Source organism: Myotis yumanensis, unplaced genomic scaffold (assembly GCF_028538775.1).
Source record: "Myotis yumanensis isolate MYYU_CA2020_CCGP unplaced genomic scaffold, mMyoYum1.0.hap1 SCAF_2, whole genome shotgun sequence".
In the NCBI taxonomy this organism is placed as follows: Eukaryota; Metazoa; Chordata; class Mammalia; order Chiroptera; family Vespertilionidae; genus Myotis; species Myotis yumanensis.
The window spans coordinates 187,601,895-187,615,779 of NW_027223753.1; the positions used below are offsets into that span (position 1 = coordinate 187,601,895).

The 13,885-nt window shown below is 38.3% G+C and overlaps 1 protein-coding gene across 9 annotated transcripts in view; it reads left to right on the top strand.

Annotated features, from left to right (window-relative positions):
* The window catches only part of MECOM (MDS1 and EVI1 complex locus), a 578,899-nt gene that overhangs the window by 531,786 nt on the left and 33,228 nt on the right, over positions 1–13,885 (top strand). For 6 of the 9 annotated variants that reach the window (XM_070406852.1, XM_070406847.1, XM_070406849.1 and 3 more), the window contains 3 exons: positions 5,146–5,293; positions 6,545–6,701; positions 11,078–12,434. In XM_070406852.1, the coding sequence (XP_070262953.1) occupies positions 5,146–5,293; positions 6,545–6,701; positions 11,078–12,434 (1,662 nt within the window). The remainder of the gene's footprint in view (positions 1–5,145; positions 5,294–6,544; positions 6,702–11,077; positions 12,435–13,885) is intronic. The other 3 variants (XM_070406848.1, XM_070406850.1, XM_070406855.1) reach the window with 2 other exon arrangements.

Here is a 13,885-nt window from a genome sequence, read left to right on the forward strand (position 1 = left end):
CGCCAGCTGAAAGCTTAATGTTGCCATAAAATATAACTTAGAGGAAGACTCAGACTACTTGGAATAGCTATGATGCTAATTATAACAATCATATGCTAATCAGGAAAGCTACCTCTAGAAACATTTAGATGATAAAAAAGATCTCTTCTGCTCTTCATTTAAGGGTGGTCTTTTGATCGATCCATGTAATCCATGGATTTAGTTTCAGCTATTTAAACTGCACATACATAAAAGAATAAGAAAAGCATTCTCAGTGGAGAAAATGTTGAATTTCCCAAAGGAAACAAATGAACATGGTCTAAAATGAAATGATTCTTTAATTCTATTTTCACCAAAATGAAAATCCCATTTTAATCATAAACTTTTTTAAAAAAGTGTTAGCTTATTTTTTAAAATATATTTTATTGATTTTTTTACAGAGAGGAAGGGAGAGGGATAGAGAGCTAGAAACATTGATGAGAGAGAAACATCTATCAGCTGCCTCCTGCACAACCCCCACTGGGGATGTGCCTGCAACCAAGGTACATGCCCTTGACCGGAATCGAACCTGGGACCCTTCAGTCCACAGGCCGATGCTCTAGCCACTGATCCAAACCGGTCAGGGCATATATAAACTTTTATAGCCTTTTGAATTTCATTCAAGAATATTTTTCATTTCTATTAAAGAAAACAAGAACCCTGGAACCCACCCTCTAAAAAACTTTCTGATAATTATGCTTCAAAATGGATTCTCAGATCAGAGATGTATAAAACCAGCTAATAGATTTTTTGTTTGTTTGTTTCTACCTAATTGTTTTTGCCTTGGTCCACGAACAATGCTAATAATTGTATTCATTCTATTGCTTTTAAATGAGAAAATGGTCCTTGGAACCCATAATCAGAATTTCAAGTGAACATACACCATTGTATTTAAATGAGTGTGGTAGTATATTAACTGGTCTTATTCAAGAGCATGAATTACTCCGTTTGTCTTGGGCACTCCTCCTCTTTCACTTTATCACTTTGTTTCCATTCTTTCCTTAATGTCTCCCCTTCTTCCCTCTCCTTTTCACCTCCTTTGGTTGCCCGCACCTTCTTCTCTGGGGAGACCTCTTGTAGGAAACGATTTCATATAGCAGTCATTCATTTTAATGCATAAGTGACTAAAAAGGCATCAAGCATCAGTTCGTCCTTGAGGAAACTGAATCAAAAGAATGAATCTCTAGTTTTGAAAACTCAGGCCTAATTTAGTTATTAGAGAAAAAACGTTTTGGGGAATAAGAGGGCTTTCCCAGTATCCTTTAAACTCATCTTTACTGCTTGACATAAATTTGCATAGAGACTATCTGTTATACAGTATGTTTGTTAAAACATGGATTGGTAATTCAAAAAACAATGCAGCATGTCTCTTAAATATAATTGTGTCCAAATTGGAAAACAGAATAAAAATAATAAATTCCAGTGGATAAAACACGTATTTCTACCGCAAAGCAATATTTCTGATGCCAGAGATTACGTCTACTTCCTATAATTTCATTATAAAAAAATAAAGGTCAGCATTATAAAACAAAAATAGACAGACTAACACTAAAATGTAATTCCTATTTCCTACTAGAAGTGCATAGCAATACTTCTTACGGGGAGAAAGCTTCGAACTCTGACTAAGCCTCAGTTAAGAAAGATTAAGCCTCAGTTAACTCTGCTTAATGCCAAAAACCCACTGTCAGTGGAAAACAATAAGGACACCTAATTATCTGGCACCGGATGAGCCCTCAAAATTCACTTTTTGGTAGTTCAGTCAGATGGGTACAGCATGTCATTATGGAACCTGGTGTGGAGCATCCAAATGGTTAGATAATTTAGCCGTGAGTGGAACCTACATTCTTTAAATATTTCCACTTTATTGAATCCTGTATTATTCTTTATAATTGAAACAAAAGAAAAATCCTTTCTTGACATCTGTTATTCTGTCCTGTATCTTTTCTGTAAAATGGTGAGAAAAGAATACTCTCTTCCCACCCCCAAAAGATAAAAAAAACAAAGGTTGACACACAAAAGGTGGAATGAACCAGAAAGATTTCTATAACTTGGGACACAAACTTCCTGAATCAGGATAAAATTCTATGAAAAGTGAAGTCTCAGTAGTGATTGACTGGATTGCTTCTATGCTTATGAAAGCAACGTGCATGTGCTTTGGTGAGAAGGATTTGCCTTTTAATTCCTTCTATCATTTGTTACTTGAAAGCTGACAATTCCATGAAACAATATGGATTTTATGCTAAATTAGAAGAAGCAAAGAAAGGAAAATTCCCCTTGCTTTGCTATTTCTCCCCGCCCCCCCCCCCCCTCACCCCCGCCATGTACCATTTAGTATCCTCTTAAAGCTATATCCTACCCTAGGAGTTAGGGAACCAGGAGTAAGACTCTATAGGCCAATCTTTTACTGCTGGATTTTAGAGCTAATGATTTAACATACATATTAGAATATAATGTTTGTCATAAAGTGGCATGCCTTCATGGGTTGTAAAGGACAACAGTGAGCATAGCAATCTGTACAATGATTTTGGAAGATGTCCCTGACTCAGTTCAATGTTACCTGTAGCTGTGGATATCTCTCTCCTAACTCACTTATGAACATTTCAACTTGTGTAACAAACAGAGGATTATGTAGTGTAGATAAAGATAGGGCCTTTCTCGTGACTCCACACACCTGTACTCTCCTGGTACCTTTTGTTCACAGAGATATCGCCACTTGTGCTCAAATAGAATAGCACTTCCAGCTCAACTGACTCATGGGGCAGGAAAAATGAGTTTGTGTGCCAATATGAAAAAAAAAAATGTAGGGAGGAAGCTGAGGAAGAGAAAAAAATAGGAGAAAGGTATTTCCAATTTATCAAGATATGAGAAAGGGCATTTCATTTTTCACACACCCTCACACACTCAGTCTACATATCCTCTGGATAATGTATTCTAGGTGCACAGAGGTCTGACCTGATACTCACATTGACAGTGGTCATCTTACAGAGAAATGAAACATGGAAGAGACAGTGTATTTGTATGCTTGGTAGTATTTTTGTTGTTGCTGAGTTTTTTAAAGCAACTTTTTCTTATGAAAGTTTAAAATACATACAAAACTAAAGAGGATGATATAATAAACCCCATATACTCAGTTTCGGTATCACACAAGGCCAATCTTGTCTCAGCTATACTCATTTTGGATTGTTTGAAATAAATTCTGGATATTATATAATTTTATTCATAAATAGTTCATTATGTATCTGTAGGAAGTAAGGACTCCTTAAAACATAAATTCAACATAAACTTAAAGAATAATAATTCCTTAATATTATAAAATAGTCGGTCGGTGTTCAAATTCCCCCAGTATCTCATGATTGTTAGTGTTTGTTTGAATTGAGATCAAATAAGCCTCCTCATTGCACAGGCTGACATGCTACTTCTATCTCTTTCAATTTATAGGTTCCCCAGTTAGAATCAGTAAGTTTGTCTGTTTCTCTCTCTTCTGTTCTCTCATTCTCATTTATTCTCTCTCTCTCATTACAATTTATTTATAGAGGCAACTGAGCCGGTTTTCCTATAGCATTTCCTCCAGTCTAAATTCTGCTGATTGTATCTTCTTGGAGTTGTTTAACATCTTTCTCCAGCCCCATTAGTTCCTGTAAATTGAGTTACATCCCAAGCCTTGATCACAGACAGGTTCAAAGTTTTGGGAAGAAGACCTCATTCCTGGTATTATTTATTTCTATCGGGAGGTACATAATGAATTTCCTAGATTCATTTATTCTTTAGGGGCTGCAAAATGAATGTTTTAGTTCTAGTGTTCTTTCTTTATTCATTATCTGGATTAATTATATAAAGTGAATCTCCCCCTCATTCTTTATTTGCTCATCATGTAAGTCCTGTAGATGAGTTTTTTTCCTTTTATTTATCAATTTTCAGAATACTTATTTGGCTTCCCAGCAGCTTCCAAGAATGACCAGTGAGGTTCTATTTGTGTGTTTTTTAATATTGATATTGTTAAAAGATGAGATTAATTATTTTTATTGATGCTTAAATTTCCTCATATATGTTCAGTGGGCATCGCTTCAAGTTGGCACCTTCATTCTTTTGACATGATCAATGACTTTGTTGCTCTTTGCCATAACAACATGTTCAAGGCCCTTCTTGTATATTTTGTTATTCAAACTTGAAAACAGGCTGTTTCTCCATGGAGCTCTGGTGACTTTACGTGGGGGTAGTCTGTGTTATGTGTTTTTGTATTTAATTAGCAAAAAAATATTGCAAACACCTTCTGAATATCACACTAATACATTATCTATAATATTTATTTTTATTGTATTCATGCAGATTTCATAGACAATTTTAGAGAAGGGGAAAAACAATTGAGAAGGAAAAAGTATTCTAAGTTTTAAAACAGAGAAACTATGTGAGAAACTTCTGATGTTTTTCTTTTGAAGGTCTTTAAGATTTCATTCACTTAAAATATTACACACTTTTCTTTTCTCCAATATTAATACATATATACATATTTTTCTCTATTTACAATATTTGTACCTTTATATCTATACACAGACCTATTCATCCATCAGTCCATCTGCTTGTCCATTCATTTATCCCAGGGTTACATTGGGAAGTTGCTTATTGAATAGGTGGCTTATAGCTCACTTTCCATATGGTGACATGGGTAAAAAACAAAAGTACTTTTTTGAATCTAGAAGTTATATACATCACATAGAATACCTGCTTGCATGTTCTGAAGCATTTTCTTAACATTTTCTGTTTGAGTCTTTGTATTTAAGTGGGTGTTAGCAATATGTGTTACTGTCAGAATTGTGTAGTGGCTCCAGGCTTGACAAATAGCTACTTGTTTATCATGCCCCTAAATTGGCAACTGGTTCCTGCTAGCTGTAGCAGATTTATTTCCTAACAACAGGGTCACTTCTCTGCATTAGTGGGAGACAGTCTCGGAAACATAAAATGTACTTCTGTCTGTTGCAAGCCTGTTTCCTTTCTTTCTTCCTCCTCACCTCAACAACTTTTCTTTCTTATTTCTGTAATTGCCAGTTGGACTGGTAATAAAATGACCTTCTGGGTATGAATGTATTCTTTGTCACCGTGTCTTTATTAAGTTAATTGTTCTCTTAACAGCCTGGAGAAACACATGTTGTCACATACTGAAGAGAGGGAATACAAGTGTGATCAGTGTCCCAAGGCATTTAACTGGAAGTCCAATTTAATTCGCCACCAGATGTCACATGACAGTGGAAAGCACTATGAATGTGAAAATTGTGCCAAGGTACAGTGAATTTGTAGACTACTTGGCTCTCTGTCATCCTGCTCTCTCTTAATCTATCACTTGCTACGATATATAAAAACAAGCCTTGAGAGGGGAAACTATAAATATCTTGAGAAAAGTAGACTGAGTGCTGTATGCTAAAAGGCATTAGTGCAGTGTATAAAAACACTTAGTGGGTATCGTTTTATTTTTGTAAGGGAGGAAGTGAGGCTTAATGGTGAGTTCCAGAACTAGGTGTCAGACATCCACGGTAAATTCCTGGTTCCGCTACTGGCTTGCCAGCATGGGGTTGTTTTATAGCCTTACGGAGAATGAAAATTTTATCCAATGCACATTACTGATTTATTTTAATAGCAATTTCTGAGGAAGTCACATAAAGTTTCTGAATGCCTATTCAGAAAGAATGGGAGACTTCCACATTTGCAGATTTTTCCACCCAGATCCCCACCATAAATTCTAATTAAACTTAATTCTAATTAAAGGCATAGTTCCTGAGTGCCCAGTTGCAGAACAACGTAAGGGTGAAATGAATGCACTTCACCTTGACCATTAAAGGAACAATAATTAATTTAATTAATTATGTAATTTTCATGTTTCTCAGTTAACTGAAAGATATCCTAATGTCATGAAAGTTGATTTCAGTTTGCAAAAACTTTTCATAATATTTGAATATCTTTTCTCATGAAAATTGTGACATTTGAAATTTTCTCTAGAGATGTTTTGCTCCCAGATGTGTTGGTGGTTTTTCTTTATTTTTTTGTTAGTAAAGTGTCCAAAGGAATAATTTTTGCTTAATGGTAATTTACTGAAAACACAGTGTTAGAATTTAAGTGAGGGGAACTCCTTGGATAGAATTGTGATACTTTAGTCAAAAGCTCCCCCAATTTTGTACATATTGTGTCTTTTATGTAAAGGATGGAAATAGTGTGCTATTTTAGTAATGTCATGACCAGCATTTTATTATTCAACTCCAATCACTCTGATTAGGATAAAAAAGGCCCGAATATGGTCTAATAATGTCATTAATTATTTCATTCAGCTGATACCAATGGACACTTCATGCTAAGGATATAGAGCTAAATGACTTACAGTCCATTCCCTAGACTCTAGAGGAGCTTTTGGTCTTGGGGGGGGGGGGGGGCAATAAACAAAAACAAAACACATAAACCAAATTCCTTCTTGAGTCATTCCTGGTCTTCTTTATTGTGTCCTTGAATTAAGTTTCTCGATTAATCAGTACTCATTTCCTAGCAGGTTTTCACGGACCCTAGCAACCTTCAGCGGCACATTCGCTCTCAGCACGTTGGTGCCCGGGCCCACGCTTGCCCTGAGTGTGGCAAAACGTTTGCCACTTCATCGGGCCTCAAACAACACAAGCACATCCACAGCAGTGTGAAGCCCTTTATCTGTAAGTTTTTAACACTCCAGCCCTTCTTCCTGCATCTGTCTCTCGTCCAAAAGGCACTGTGATCAAGAGAGTGGCCACACATGGCCATTAGAGGGGTCTCCACATTAGCTCTTTATGGTCCATTCCAGTCGGGCTATTTTCTAATCCCAGCAAATCTTTTAAAACCAGATCCATGGTATTTTGCCTGTGGTCCCTGGGGTGTTTTCTTTGAGATGAAATCAATAACAGGTAGGGAAAAGAGAAGTTGTTAAATATTGCGAGGGAAGCCTCCCTGGGTTGTAGGATTTAATAGAGACGACCAGATTGGTCTCACGCTGAAAACGTCTGTGGCTTTGTAAATCACAAATAGCAGATACGGGGAACCAAGATGAAGTGATAAAAACCAGTTCTGGATCAGACAGAGCCGGAAGAGCCCCACCTGGCGAGTGGGCTTAGGGCTCGGTGTGTATGTGTGTGAGTGTCTGTGTGGGGAGAGAGAGAAGGAAGTAACATGCTCTTCAACCTGCTCCTGGCTGCTGATCCCAGGGTCAGTAGTTCTCAGTTACTTGAAAAGCAGAACATTTTCACTCTGATGCTGGACACCCTGCGTCTGTAACTCCCTGCACTCAAGCAGATTTAAGGCAGTGGTTTGTGTGTTTTTGTGCAATCTGAACACTTTAGTAACACACTTCAAATAAAGCAAAATAAAGCCCTCATTTGGTTCTTCTGCAGTCCACCCACTCCTGTTCTCTGTATTGTGCTGAAATATTTCATCAGGAAAGCCAGTGGCTCTCAGTCCATCTGGGCAGCAACTCTGGACTCCTTTTGATCCATTGCTCGGCTGGGCATGTGAACACAGTGACTCATTGAGCTGTGCTACAAACGTCAAGACTGATTTTGGATCCAGATAAGCTTAGGACTGGTTGAAGCATACTTGGTTGTTGGCACCATCTCTGACTTGGGAACCCTTGCAAAACAGTGTTTTTGCCTAATAATGGTTTGTAGTAGGTATAGGAGACACTTCTACAGGACCTAATGGAAAAAAACCTAATTTCCAGTGCCAACATGGAGATGCCAGAGACTAGCCCTCCTCCATTTGGCCTTGGCACAGCCCTCTTTTGTGCTTCTAAGCACCAACAGAGCTTTCCTTTCCTTTTCCAGCTTACACTAGAGTCCCGTTTGGCTCACATGTTCCCTGGGTGGAGTGAAGAGGACTAGCTGATAAACAAAAGGGTGCTCTGGCCTCCCTTGGGGAAGCTCTGTTGAAAGTTGCAGGAAGTAAAGTATACAATAGAAATTTTAGACTTCTTGTCTCCAAAAAAGCAAGACTCTAGCTTGCAATGCTCTAACAATGTCCTTGCAAATACTACAGGCGTAAGTAATTCAATTATTTCTGATTTTTCAGAAATACATTTTTAATAAATGTATTAAGTTTTGGTGGGGTGGGGGGAGAAGTGAAATAGACCACAAAAAATTAGCAACCCCCATTTAACGCTTTCTCTATTATTTAAAATAAAAGTCAGAAAATACAGCCTGCTATCATCCGAGATTCTGGGATCTGGAATTTTAATTGTGCTGAAGTCAAGTATTTCACTTTAAAGTGCTATAGGGTGTCCCTTTCCAATTAGATTGCACAAATGATTTCCCATGAATGTATTTTCAGTAATTATTGGTAAATTTAAATAGCAGATGGCTTTCTTCAAATACAAAATCTGACAGAGAACCATGGGGTAATTATGAATAATAGCCATGTAATTTCAGAACAAAAGAGGAGTTGGTGTGGAGGCTTTGGGGTGGAGGAGGTTCACCTAGAGTTGATATCTGTTTCTCACCAGAAGGCCACACACCACGCTGTACCCCCACTGGTGTGTTTATGGCAACTGTCTCTTATTACAGTGCACCGCCAAGCTTGAGCCCAAAGTCACCATCGCTAAGGTAATTACTCACTGCTTTACAGAAACCTCCAGCTTCCCAAATAGAAACCACATGCTCTAATAGGCTGAATATATTCAAAATACCTCTTAATTTGTTTAATAAGTAGAAAAACGCAATGTTAACTGCTGGCTAATTCGTTATTACTGAGAAAATTACAGTAGAGCAGAGACTTCAACATCAATTGAGCCGTTTACCTGCAGGCCTGGTGGTTTGTGGTGGGCCAGGCCTTCAAGTGAGAAAAGCATTGCCTCTGCCTAAGGAAACATCACAGATGCCGTGTTCTTGAGGTCGCTCACAGACACTGCTCATCCGGGTCACACGGGACAGCCAGGGCAGTCAAACGCACCTTCTACTTCAATAGAGAGAAGCTCTTGATTTTCCTAGATGCCTTGAGCTCTCAGAAAGAAGTGTACAGGGCAACTGTCCTTTGCCAAAAAGTTGCAAACCTTTCAAAAGCTTCCACCTTGGTTGAATACCCATAAGACATTTTAATGGCCAGAGGGGAGGTGTCGCTTTCTTAATGAGTGTACGTTTATAATTCCAACATTTCATTTACTATTTCTTGTTATTGCTCATAGCTGAATTAGTATAACTGGTGAAAGTCTCCTGCTTCTACCCTCTACGTCATATGGTTTTGATTAGTGTATCAAAGAATTTAATTATATATACTATTTAAATTCATATATATATATATATATATATATATGAATTTGTTATACACACATACATATTGTATAGGGTTAACTAGTATATACTTTTAAAGGAGACTCTGGTCAATATATTCCAGAATAATGATTTGAAAAGTAATCACTCACTTCCCTTGCCGTTAAGATGCTTATTATGCTTCTCAACAATGTTATGAATCATCCCACAGTTGAAAACTCCTTTCATATTACTAAGCACACTGATATATGTAGTCATGCATTTTAACTGTTAGTAATAAAAGAGCTAGATATGGAATCACTTGGTTGCATCCTATTGGTGGTGTGTGGGATCATCCAAGTTCTGGGTGAGTTTTAGGTGACTGAAGGTCTGTAAAATCTCCTTTGCGTGAGTTTTATTTTTTTAATTATTATTGCTTTGACTCAGGGGCTCAGCCACTCTCTGCTGAAGGACAGCCATCACATGAAAGCCATAAATGTTATGTTTTGTCTTCAATTTAATTTTTTCTATAAATTTGTTTCAACAATTACCAAGGAGGCATATCATATTTCTGCATCTATTAAACCTGCACAGGAGCATTACATTAAGCTCCCATATAAAGTGGGCTCGTCTTTACTAAAGTAAAATAAAAATGGGATGCTTAGGAAATGGGATCCTATAATCCCGCTCCACCATGAAGTAAGTCAGTGGGATTCTTACTTCTCAAGGGTTACTGAGTTTGGTCTTAAAATATACTGAGATCTGTTTGCACATATTCGAGGAGGAAGATGTGCTACTGTTTTTGCAAATTCTCAGTGAAGAGGGTTATTTCCCAGCCACACCCACTGCTGTGTTCTTTCCGGCCCAGAGCATTCAGAGTGCCTCCCCAACGCGCCCCCCCCCCCCACCCCCCCCCCCACCCCCGCTTTACCGTAGTTGGCTATAGCACAGAGAAGGCAAGCCCTGAGATAACCGGTGAAGATATGACAACAAGTGGACATGTTTCCCAAGCACAGGGGGTTCATAAATGCAGGAAGGTTAGCACAACCACTGGTGTGAGGGGAAGTCAGAGGACGTGATCATAGTTCATGGGAACCAGCAATGCAGGATGGGCTACATTCAATTTAGTTTCCTTTGCAGGCTTAAAATAGAGCCATTGTAAATTATGTCAGTCTTTCTGAAATCATGAAAATGATTGTTAAAAATGTCTCAGAATACACAATGTGCATTGTTGTGTGGCTTTGATGTGTGAATGATGAGAGCATATGATATAATTCAAATTAAATAATGGTAGAGCAGTCACAGGCTTTTTCCCCCAAGGGGAGAGGGAATAAAGGTGAAGTTTCTGGTTGAGGGGAAGGCTGTTTTATTTTGTTCTGGTGCCTACAATATAGAGTTCTTTAAATGGTCTAAACTGTTGAAGGGGTTCCTGTTATGTTTCATGTTATGCCTAAAGACGTTCGTTTGAAAGCTTCTGTTAGAGAAGCAATTGCGTGGGAAGTCAGTGTCTGCTGGGATTTGACTTTTTCATGAATATTCAAAGGCAAAAATATGATGCAACATATTATGCAATGGGGATGATAAGAATATTCTTATATATATGAAATAATTGTGCTGCCTCAAGACATTTGTCAGGTTGGATGCCTTGCTTTGGAATCTAGTGAAACGGGGTTTTCTGTGTTCGGAGCACCCAGCTTGGTGCCTCCAACATCTAGTCCTGGCTTCCTAATTGAAATTTGGGGTAAACCACTTGTGATACTTGCTAAATTCAGAAGCAATTGCCATAAAGCCTGAGATTCTTTTTTGTTGTTTGCACACAGGTGAGGTCTGCCATAAATCCTATACTCAGTTTTCAAACCTTTGTCGTCATAAGCGCATGCATGCTGATTGCAGAACCCAAATCAAGTGCAAAGACTGTGGACAAATGTTCAGCACTACGTCTTCCTTAAATAAGCACAGGAGGTTTTGTGAGGGCAAGAACCACTTTGCGGCAGGTGGATTTTTTGGCCAAGGCATTTCACTTCCTGGAACCCCAGCTATGGATAAAACGTCCATGGTTAATATGAGTCATGCCAACCCGGGCCTTGCTGACTATTTTGGTGCCAATCGGCACCCTGCTGGTCTTACCTTTCCAACAGCTCCTGGATTTTCTTTTAGCTTCCCTGGTCTGTTTCCTTCCGGCTTGTACCACAGGCCTCCTTTGATACCTGCTAGTTCTCCTGTTAAAGGACTATCAAGTACTGAACAGACAAACAAAAGTCAAAGTCCCCTCATGACACATCCTCAGATACTGCCAGCTACACAGGATATTTTGAAGGCACTATCTAAACACCCACCTGTAGGGGACAATAAGCCAGTGGAGCTCCAGCCCGAGAGGTCCTCTGGAGAGAGGCCCCTTGAGAAAATCAGTGACCAGTCAGAGAGTAGTGACCTTGATGATGTCAGTACGCCAAGTGGCAGTGACCTGGAAACAACCTCGGGCTCTGATCTGGAAAGTGACATTGAAAGTGATAAAGAAAAATTTAAAGAAAATGGTAAAATGTTCAAAGACAAAGTAAGCCCTCTTCAGAATCTGGCTTCAATACATAATAAGAAAGAATACAGCAATCATTCCATTTTCTCACCATCTTTAGAGGAGCAAACTGCGGTGTCAGGAGCTGTGAATGATTCTATAAAGGCTATTGCTTCTATTGCTGAAAAATACTTTGGTTCAACAGGACTGGTGGGGCTGCAAGACAAAAAAGTTGGAGCTTTACCTTACCCTTCCATGTTTCCCCTCCCGTTTTTTCCAGCATTCTCTCAGTCAATGTACCCATTTCCTGATAGAGACTTGAGATCGTTACCCTTGAAAATGGAACCCCAATCACCAAGTGAAGTAAAGAAACTGCAGAAGGGAAGCTCTGAGTCTCCCTTTGATCTCACCACTAAGCGAAAGGATGAGAAGCCCTTGACTCCAGTGCCCTCCAAGCCTTCAGCCACGCCAGCCACAAGTCAAGACCAGCCCCTGGATCTAAGTATGGGCAGTAGGAGTAGAGCCAGTGGGACAAAGCTTACTGAGCCTCGAAAAAACCATGTGTTTGGGGAAAAGAAAGGCAGCAACATTGAACCAAGGTCTGCATCAGATGGCTCCTTGCAGCATGCGAGACCCACTCCTTTCTTCATGGACCCTATCTACAGGTAAGGGTAGATGGGAAGCGTTTAAATGTGAACATGGGCATGAAAGCTAGTGTTTACGGTATGGAGTTACAGTGTTTAACAAACCATGTTAACTATTATAATAAAACAGAAAGTGAAGTTTTTTTGAGCGAGTAAATTCGTTTTTATTCAGAAAGTTGAAGTTTGGACTTATTTTTGGATGACTCTGAATTTGGGGTTTTGGAATAGACCCACAGAGTTCTTTCCCTTGACAATAAATTTATTTTTAAACACTCTTTTTAAAGTGGAAAATATGGGAAAGTCGTATTTAAAGCAAGTTGTCAAGTGGCGGAAGAATGAGGCTCCTGACGGATTAATGCAAATATGTGTGGGTACTTAAATGGGTCAGGTTATTTGGGATGAGATGGGACACAGAACAGCAAGAGTTCACGCGTTGTCAACCTACCAACAATCCTTGATAAACACTGTTCATATTCTGTTTCTAAATAAATCTGTTAGGAGCCCCAAGTAAGTGAAATATTAATCACAAAAATGTTTTGTATATAATGTGAGTGGTTGGCTTAAGAAAACACATCTTTGTTTAATGCTTTCATTATCCACTTTCCTTGAAAGCATCCAAAAATTCTTTGGGGGACACATATATGCTTAATAAAAACCTCGTTATGCAGCATACTGTAACAGTCACTTGACCATTCAGAATGATTTAGTTTTTAAATACTAGTTTTCTTTAAAAGGTATGAATAACAGTAATTATGCTTATTATGTATTTTAAATATTAAATTTTCCACATTTACTTTCTCATCCAAATCTTGAACATCATCAGGAGTTAATGGAAGATGTAGATACTTTTTTATTGGACTTATTTAAGCTGAAAGTATTTGCATATTTTTTTCAGGTTCTCTTTTATGAAGAGGCAATCTTTTTTTAATTGATTTGAGAGAGAGAGAGAGGAAAGGAGGGAGGAAGAGATGGAGAGAGAGAGAGAGAAAGAGAGAAAGAGAGAGAGAGAGAGAGAGAGAGAGAGAATTTTTTGTTCTATTATGCATTCATCAATTGATTCTTGTATATTCCATGACCAGGGATTGAACTCATAACAATGGTGTATCAGGATGATGCTCTAAACTAATTAAACTACCCAGCCAGGACAAGAGACAAACTATTCTTTCATTTAATAATATTTATTGAATTCCTTTTGCTTAATAGGTACTAGAGTTACAAAATTTATTATTTAAAACTTTTTTCAACCTGTATTATCTACAACACATTAAACAGGAAACATTGCTAGTATGTTAAGGGATACTTTTACTTGAACATGATAAGGGGAATAAAAAAGGACTATCAAAAATATATCAGAGCCATGAGTATATCATGCTTGGGTACCTCCCCCCACCCTAAAAAATTATTATATCTTAATTTTAATTCCTGTGGCAGACCCATTACTAGAGAAGGAAAAAGAAGGGAAAACAGATCTG